Source organism: Arachis duranensis, chromosome 6, assembly GCF_000817695.3.
Source record: "Arachis duranensis cultivar V14167 chromosome 6, aradu.V14167.gnm2.J7QH, whole genome shotgun sequence".
In the NCBI taxonomy this organism is placed as follows: domain Eukaryota; kingdom Viridiplantae; phylum Streptophyta; class Magnoliopsida; order Fabales; family Fabaceae; genus Arachis; species Arachis duranensis.
In genome coordinates, this window is record NC_029777.3 from 4,320,284 (window position 1) to 4,330,013 (window position 9,730).

At 31.0% G+C, this 9,730-nt stretch overlaps 1 protein-coding gene across 1 annotated transcript; it reads left to right on the forward strand.

The window, feature by feature from the left end:
- Nucleotides 1-2,006: 2,006 nt before the first annotated feature.
- On the forward strand, nucleotides 2,007-5,969 carry LOC107492079 (probable serine/threonine-protein kinase At1g54610). The gene is given in 7 exon segments (XM_016113049.3): nucleotides 2,007-2,568; nucleotides 3,152-3,436; nucleotides 3,564-3,833; nucleotides 4,181-4,408; nucleotides 4,592-4,692; nucleotides 5,113-5,230; nucleotides 5,431-5,969. Coding segments are annotated over 7 exon segments (1,701 nt in total). The 5' UTR covers nucleotides 2,007-2,199; the 3' UTR covers nucleotides 5,761-5,969.
- Nucleotides 5,970-9,730: the final 3,761 nt, after the last annotated feature.

The following is a 9,730-nucleotide window of genomic DNA, read 5'->3' on the forward strand; positions in this document are numbered from 1 at the left end:
GACACAACACCAAGTGCACCTCAGTTCAGACAAAATGCATCGAAAGTTGTTATTGATTACTGCACACGAATTCAATTCAAAACATGCAAACACTCAAACATGCACAAAAACATATTCAAATTCCTCAAACATGCATATACAAGAAACACTACATAACATTTTTACACTAACCTAACAATGTTATCATCAAATAAACAGTATAATGAGAACAGGTATGTACTTTAATGCAAGAACACAAAATAATAAATCTACTAAATAAATAGAAATGTAACTATCTAGTGTTTCGCAATCGAAAATGCGAAAAGTGAAAAAACTGGATGATTAGTGAATAGGTCCTTTACTAATTTTTTGTCTTCTGTTTTTGTGTTTTTTAGTGAAGATTTCAAACGTAACTTTGAGATTTTCTTGAATTTTCACAAAGATTTTGAGAGATTTTGAGTTTGATCGTTTTAATTTTAATCAAAAAAAAAAATATTTTTCATATTAATGTTTGTGCTATTAAATAATTGCGAGAATGCGTGTTTATATGTTTTTTTAATTTAAAATTAATTTTTGTGAATTTATAATTTAATTGAATTTAATTAAAAACAATTATATGCGTAACATAACTGTTTAAAATAATTTATCTTCCAATATAGTACGTACAAGAGAAGTTTATTACATTGATTAGAGAGGAGACAAATTCATAGATTTCAGCGGGTAAGCTGCGACAGAGATGGAAAAGGGCACTGTCCTTCTCCTAACGCAATAACAATAAAGTATTCAAAAATTGTACTACTTAGATTATGAATTACGAAACAGCAAACAATCATAAAATACTACTGCTACTAGTACTTTTTTCTTCGGATAACCTAAATTTATCGGGTAAATAACTAAATATCTCAAGGTTAAATTATTCTATTAATTTTTATATTTTTTAAATTTATAATTAAATTTTAATATGTTAAAAGTTTTAATTGAATTTATATATTAATTTGAAATTTATAATTAATTTAATCATAACTAAAAAAAATTTATTTAAAGTTTAGATCGAATATTTTATGTGTCAATAAATTTTATTTTTAAAATATTAAAAATTGTTTCAGAAAAATAAATTAGCTTTTGTTATTTTTAATAATTTAATATTTATATTGAACAAATAAATTTTATTCTAAGATAATTAAAAGTAAAAAATATTGTTATAAAAAAAGCTTATTCTATCTTTAAAATGATTAACAGATAATCTGTCTAACAAAAAATAATTTTAAAAAATTTTAGAAAATTAAAAATATTCTTAAAGAACAAATAACTTTTTGAGTATTTAGTTGCTTAACATATTACTACATTACCATTAAATTAGAATGAATTTTAGGAGCCAATGAATTATTTGTACAATGAGTTATTTATTTGATCTAATATGAGTTAAAAAATGAACATTCAAAATAAAATACTACCAATTTCTCAAACACAATATATTCATACTATCCAAAATAACTATTCAAACAGGGATAATAAACATCTATTATTCTAATGAATCAAACATTTCTAAACTCCCATTATATATATTATACAAATATTTTATTAACTCCTTATACTTCCTCCATTAGAATACACTTAATTAAAATCCTAAATCAGTCAGCATAGGATGAGATTAGTAGGTTACTCCAAATGGGCTAATTTGAGTTGTGAGAAGTAGAAGGAGAAGGAGAAGGAAGAGAGATCTGTGTGTTTCTCTAATTGGCATTGTGATTGTTTTTGTTTTGTTGTGTGTTAAGAGCCGGAAAAGACGGCTGTCCAAAAGAGAACATCACAAAACTAACACCAAAAAGCAGAGACAAGACCATCGTCCACTCTTTCATACACTTCTTTACTCTTCTTCTTCTGCTAACCATCTCTCTCTTTCTCTCTCTTCCCTTTCAGGGTAAAAAAAAAAAAGAAAAAGAAAAAGAAAAAAATATTTTCTTATTTATTTATTTTTTAATTGGAGAAACCATCAAATCTCGGGTAATTGCTACCTAATAAATCTTTCGTTTTCACTTTCCTTTTCGGACCAGATCACTGAGAATCCCTTCATTCTCGTTTATCTTTTGAACTTCCTCGGTCAACTTTTTTACTTTCTTTTTCTATTTCAAATTCAGATCAGTCTCTTCTCCTCAATTTCTTGCAGGATGACACAAAGGATAGGGGAGTTCGCGTGATGAAACTTGGATTCAGAGAGAAATGGGGTGTGTGATTAGCAGGGAGGTTTCTTCTGGAATAATCGCAGAGGTGAAAGAGGAGAAGAGTTTCGGTGCTGATTCTAAGAGTAATAATAAGGTTGATGGAGACGCGGTAGAGGTTCAGAATCAGAATCGGAATCACAATGGTGGTAACCACCACAAGGAAGAGAAGAGTGGCAGCGAAGTTCAGAAGCCGAGGGGAGAAAGGAGAAGATCGAAGAAACCGAATCCGCGGCTAAGCAATCCTCCCAAGCATTTAAGGGGTGAGCAGGTTGCGGCTGGCTGGCCACCCTGGCTCACCGCCGTGTGCGGCGAAGCGCTTAACGGCTGGATTCCCCGAAAGGCTGACACATTTGAGAAGATTGATAAGGTTATTGCTTTCTTTTTTAGTTAATTTTGACTGATTTCGTGTGCATTGTTGTGGCGGTTTAACATGAAAAGGAAGAAGTATTTGATTGATTATGCCATTTTTCCATGTGTGGATAGGGTTTGAAGTTCATCAATGCAGATTATGTTGGACGCAAATATAGTTTTTCCCAAAGTAAAACTCATTTTAGTTATTGATATATTTGAGGAGTAAATGGACAAAAGTATATGAAAGAATTTTGAGAGGACAATAGTGCACACCAATTCGTAAACATCAAAGCGCACCCAGAAATTGTTTTTGGATGGACAAAAGTGTCATGCCCTTAGTAAGGGTTTGATATTTGCGAATCTTTTGTGTGTATTTTTGTCAGTCCAAAACAATCTCTGGATGCACCATGATATCTACGAATCTTGGTATGTATTTTTGACTACCACACTCTTTTATGTGTCCTTTTGTCCATTACTCTATATTTTTTGGTAGAATTGAAAGGAACGAAATCTACAACATGTGAGTCAGTTGAATATAGGAATTAGGGACTCGATTTCTTTAATTCTCATAGTTTCTTTTCCTATTCCTTTCATAATAGATCGGGCAAGGAACATATAGTAATGTGTACAAAGCTAAAGACATGATGACAGGCAAAATTGTTGCTCTAAAGAAGGTTCGATTTGATAATTTGGAACCTGAGAGTGTAAAATTCATGGCTAGAGAGATTCTTATTTTGCGGAGATTGGATCATCCAAATGTTGTAAAGTTGCAAGGCTTAGTTACATCAAGGATGTCCTGCAGTCTGTATTTGGTGTTTGATTACATGGTGCATGATTTAGCTGGACTTGTTGCGAGCCCACGAATCAGGTTCACGGAACCTCAGGTTAGACAAGGTTTGCCTTAATAATTTTACGATTTCAATAGTCTTCCTTTGATAATTAGTACACTTTATTTTCAAACAGCAGTACTTGAAGTCGTCAAATTGCCAACTATTGTTCTTTCAATTGTAGGTCAAATGTTACATGCATCAACTGCTATAAAAATCAAATCTTCTCATTGACAATGAAGGAATACTTAAGATTGCTGACTTTGGACTGGCATCTTTGTTCGATCCAAACCATAAGCATCCCATGACTAGTCGAGTGGTAACTCTTTGGTACCGGCCCCCAGAATTGCTTCTTGGTGCCACCGATTATGGTGTGGGTATAGACCTATGGAGCGCCGGATGCATTTTAGGAGAGTTATTGGCTGGAAAGCCAATTATGCCGGGTCGTACAGAGGTAACGTACATCTCTTGGCTTTACTTATAGGATATTTTAGTTCCGTGGTTATCTAGATCACAAGTACTTTTGTAATTTTATGAATTTGTTTTATATTATGCATTCACGAGGACTTAGAGGTACTAGGAATGATGTGGATATAAACAATAATTACCATGTATTGTCTACAATACTTTTACCTGTTTCTTCATGTCTATGTTCTTTAAATCTCCCAGGTATACACTTTAATTCTAATGTGCCATGTATAGATAGTTCTGTAGTTTGTATGAAGTAATATCTCCATGCGTACATCAATTAAGTTTATACTTTCTTTGTTTTTTGTCCCCACTCTCTAATGCATGACTTAGGTGGAGCAACTGCATAAGATATACAAACTATGTGGTTCACCTTCTGATGAATATTGGAAGAAGTCGAAGTTGCCCAACGCCACCTTGTTTAAGCCTCGAGAGCCATACAAGAGATGCCTAAGAGAGACATTTAAAGATTTTCCACCTTCTGCACTACCCCTTATAGAAAGTCTTCTGGCATTTGATCCTGCCGAACGGAAAACTGCCTCAGATGCTTTGCGAAGTGAGGTTGGTTACTATAAAGTACCTATACATAATTAATACAATATAGGTGTATGAAATTATAAAGTGAAATAATCTTGAATCCAGTTTTGATATTATGCTTGTTGAGTCTGGATAGTTTTCCCATTAAAAAATTAAAATAGTACCAATCTCCTATTTTACTTTACTAGTCTATTCTTCATTTTGCAGTTCTTCACCACAGAGCCATATGCTTGTGATCCTTCAAGTCTTCCAAAATATCCTCCAAGCAAGGAAATGGATGCTAGACGGCAGGACGAAGAGGCCAGAAGGTATCATTGCTTTTAAATTTCACTTTCTGCATGCTAGAACTTTGTGCGGGTTTGAACAAAGGTTTTAAAAAAGATCCGAGAGAGCGAATGGGAGGAAGATAGGAATTTCTGAACAAAATGGGTGGCGTTGACCATGATATTACCTAAGATAAGCTATTTAACAGATATCACTCCCAACCCCTCACCAATAACTTTACCTACAGTCTATGGACACTGCCATATATACGTGTCAACAGTCTCAGTATAGACATGATAGAATGCAATGATGTCATTTGATCCATGTAGCCGACCGCTTCTAGTGGGATAAGGCTTTGTTGTTGTTGTTGTTTTTGTTGTTATTGTTTATTCCTGCTAGTGTAAGTTTAGCCTTCTTATTACGATTGAGAAACTCTAAGACACTTTGTCAATGTGAATATTCAGAATAAGGGCTGCAAGCAAAGCTCAGGCTAATGGTCCAAGGAAGCATCGCATGCGTGATCGTGCCGTGAAAGCTATTCCTGCTCCTGAAGCCAATGCTGAGATTCAATCCAACATTGATGTATGTTCAAAAAAATTGCTTCTATCATTAATCACAAATTACATATGTGATGCTTTTAGACTTCATTCCAATAATGCTTTAATAAAATGCAATGGTTGGGGCTGAGTATGAAGGAGAGTTAGATTTGGCAACTTTCATTTATGTTATATCTGCTTGTTTATATTTGACCCTTTATTTTGTTATGATTTCATACCTAACAGAGAAGGCGTCTAATAACTCATGCAAATGCTAAGAGCAAGAGTGAAAAGTTCCCACCGCCACATCAAGATGGACAACTTGGATTTCCATTGGGATCTTCCCATCGTATTGATCCAGATACTGTTCCTATTGATGTCTCCTTCACTTCAACAACGTCGTATATTTATTCAAAGGAACCATTCCAAGCGTGGTCAGGTCCCATAGGTAATGCTGCTGCTGAAATTGGAGTGCCAAAAAACAAGAGACACACCGCAACTGATGCATTGGATTTATCAAAACCACATAAAGGTTCACACAAGGATAAAGTTAAAGGAAAGAAAACCATAGCTTAGATTTTGATAACATTCATATAGAGTCAAATTAAGAATATATACTTCTGCTGAGTAATGGCTATTATTATATTAGTTTCTTTTTTTCTTAAAAAAAATTGTTTTCGTTAAGATGAATGCTCTTTCTTTTTTCCCCTCCTTTGTTTATGGTGAGAGAATTACCATGATGTACATCGTAAATTTCATTTCAAAAGAAGTCCCTTTTGTTAATATCTGAGATCTAGCAATGAATGTTTTTTAAGACATGATATTACTTTAAGAATTTAGCTAATTTGTGTTCTAAGAGTATATTTTAAAAATACAATAATGGACAATTTTTAATATTTTTGATGTATTCAATGCATTGAAAATATAAAAAAATTATTTTTGCAATAATTTTTATAAAATATTTTTTAGGGCCTGCTACACATACAAGTAAAAAGGCCGTACAAGTTTTACAAGTTATCAGCCCAAACTTCATTAACACGCGCATTAACTCATTTTGAATGGAGCGTAACTACACGCGCCCCACTCAAACGGTTCGTCTTCGTCTTCTTCTTCTTCTTCTTCTTCTCTTCGTCTTCGTCTTCTTCTTTTTCCTCTTCCTCTTTCTCTTCCTCTTCCTCTTCCTCTTCGTTTTTTTTTTTCGATTTTCATGGTTTCTGAAATTCTTCTTCTTCTTGCTGCACGTTCTTCTTCCTCTTACTCTTCTTCTTCTCCGAATTATGCATAAGATGTACTTCAACGAATTTTGGGTGTATTTTTTTAAATCTTTTAGGTGTATTTTCTATAACCCTTTGGGTGTATTCCTATAATCATTTGGGTGAATTCTTGTAACCGTTTGGGTGTATTTTCTATAATCGTTTGGCTGTATTTGAGTGATATCTGACTGATATCTATGGGTGTATCTGACTCATATCTATGGGTGTATCTTACTGATATTTATGGGTGTATTTTTCATTTCAGAAAAAATGGCAAGCATTACAGAAATACACCAAAACGATTACATAAAATACACCCAAGAGATTACAGAAATACACCCAAACATGATTACAGAAAATACACCCAAAGGATTTAAGAAATACACCCAAAATCATGCATTATTCAGAACTCTTTCTCTTTCTCCTCCTCATCTTCTGCTACTTCTTCTTCTTCAAAAACGATTTCAGAGCTTGATGTCAAAAAACAATAGAAATCGAGAATAACGAAAAAAGAAAACAGAGACAAAAGCACGTAAATGAAGAAGGAGAAAGAGAAGGCAAGAAACAAAAGAAAAGAAGAAGAAGAAGAGGAAGAGGAAGAAGAACGTGCAGCAAGAAGAAGAAGAAGGTGCAATGAAAACGTGCCGTAACAGTATGTGGAGGAACTAACGTCAACGACGAAGAACAAACCAGTGAGAAAGGAGGAGAAGAGAACGATCGAAAAAGAAGGAGAAGAAGAAGAAGGGATGTAGCGCGTGTAAGAAACGTAGCACTTGCAGCGAATTTTGGGGATTAGAGTTTAATTAGCTTGTAATACTTACAAGCCCTAATCGCTTGTACGCAGAGTTTTCCCCTATTTTTTTTGGTATGTTTAACTTATGCTTTTAGGGTACAAGTTAGCAAAATCCTAACTTTAAATATAAAAGTAGAAGAAGGTTAGAAAGTTAGGATAATTTATTATTTTTGAGCAGTTGTTACTCTAATGTATAAAATTGTGGGCTAAAAATATTGGTAAAAAATAATAAATTTTATTACTTTTAAAATTTTTTTTCAGAAAATATATCTCCAAAACAATTATTTTCTTTTACCCTTTGCCTTCTTTTGTGAATAACTGATCAGTAATTCTTTTACCTCTAAATATAGAGTAACAGTTGTGACAAACTCCTTAAGAAACTAGGTTATAATAGGAATCTTATTCTCCAAGAAAGGAGACAACTTAACACACTATGTAATCCCAAAAAAAGATAGAGGACAATCGTTGAAGGTTTCCAATGGCACAAAGCAGGGTTGTGTAATTTCTACGCTTGGGTATGGGAAAATGTGACAGCTCACATTCCACATTGGGCCAGTAATCTATCTCTACGCTTAAACACCAATTTGAGTCGGCTCGACCTGGCACAATATGGGACATGTTTTTCAACCGTTATAGGTTTATCTCGGTACGAGCAATACTTAATAAAATTGATTGTTTAAGGGGTTAGTGTAAGAAGTGGTCGCATGGCTCGACACCGGTTTCATACCTACCCTATACATACATAAATAAATGCTTGGGTAAATTATTGAAGTTGATGAATTTAGTTTGGTAAATTGATTTTTTTTAATATTGTTTAAAATTTGTAATATAATTAGTATATATTTATGTTTACAAAGTTACAATTAAAACCAAAGTGTAATAATTTTTAATGTTAAAAGTATTAAAAATAAATAGTATTTGTCTCAATTAATTTAGATTAGTTGAATGATTATTTCACTTGTTTGTTTAGTATTTAAGAATTTGAATCTAGTTTTATGTGTAGTAACTCATTAACTAGCCAAAGAATTTTAATGAAGCTTTAATTCGAGGTAGATTAGTCTTCGACTTGCCAAGTTAAGAAATACTAGGAAAAAAAACTAGTATTTGTGTTTAAAGTTTGCAAAGTTGAAAAATATTATGCAAAAAATAGTATTCATCTTTAAAGTAGAATAATTTTTCATTGATGACAATACTTGTGTAATTTTGTCTTTATTGAAAAATAAAATTTCACATGCACTTCTTTGTATGAGTTGATAATCGAAAACTGTTAAATGATAAATTTAAGTAAACACGTTAAATTATCTAACAATTTTCAATTATCAACTTTATATGAAGATGACTGCATGTGAGTCTTCACTTTGTTGAAATTTATGTGGGACAATTTTATTTGTTGGTATTATATTTATTCTTGAAGTCAAAACATATGATCAACGTTTACATAATTTTCAAGTTTCAAAATTTATAAACTTGTGCCATTATAAAAGTGATTGGATTGGTTAATGTTTTTTGGTAACATTACTGAAACAATATCGTTGAGTATTAGTTTGTGTAAAAAAAAAAAACTGTAATAACTTTACTTATTCAATAATTTATTCTAGAAAAATAAATTATTATTCGTTGGATTGGTAAATATTTTTTTCTAATTTCTTACACTATTTAATTCGACAATAATTGTCATTAAAAAAAGTAAATGATCATATTATCCTATAATTTGATTGACAAAGTAATTTTTATATATATATAACAATATCTAATATCACATATTATAATTTATAAAATCATAATATTAAAAAAATGATGTATAAACAATTTAAATATTGATCAATTTAGATAAATATAAAAAATGTAAAAAATATTAAAAAACTACATGTTGATTCATAAGAATTTCAATTTAAAAAATTGTCCATAGTCTATATAATTAATAACTTTGAAATCGCATGTGTTATTTATTTTATATAGATTTTATTTTATTGTATGAGAACTTATAACTTTTTTTGTATCAACGATTTTAGTGGCTGTAAAGAGACTTTTACTATTAAATGAATGTTTAATTATTTTATTAGTCCCTAGTTTTACCAAAATTATAATTAAATCTTTATACTTTTTTTAATTAGGTTTCTATAATACTTTTAACTTTGTAATTAAGTCATTTTGTATAAAAAATATTAAAATTAATAGAATATTTTTTAAAAAAATATGTGATCAAATATCTATTTAAGTTTTTAATTGTGGATATCTACAATTTGTGAAAAATTATTTTATTAATTCTAATGTGTTCTACACTGATAAGGATTTAATTACAAAATTAAAAGTAATATAAAGATTCAACTAAAAAAAAATACAAGGACCTAATTATAAATTTTGTAAAACTATAAGAATTAATAGAGTAATTAATTTTTAAATAAAATTATGCATAAACTTTTGACAAAATTGATTGATGTTTTTATGATAATTTATTCAATTTTTAATTTAAATTCAAAAATAAATTATATATTTAATT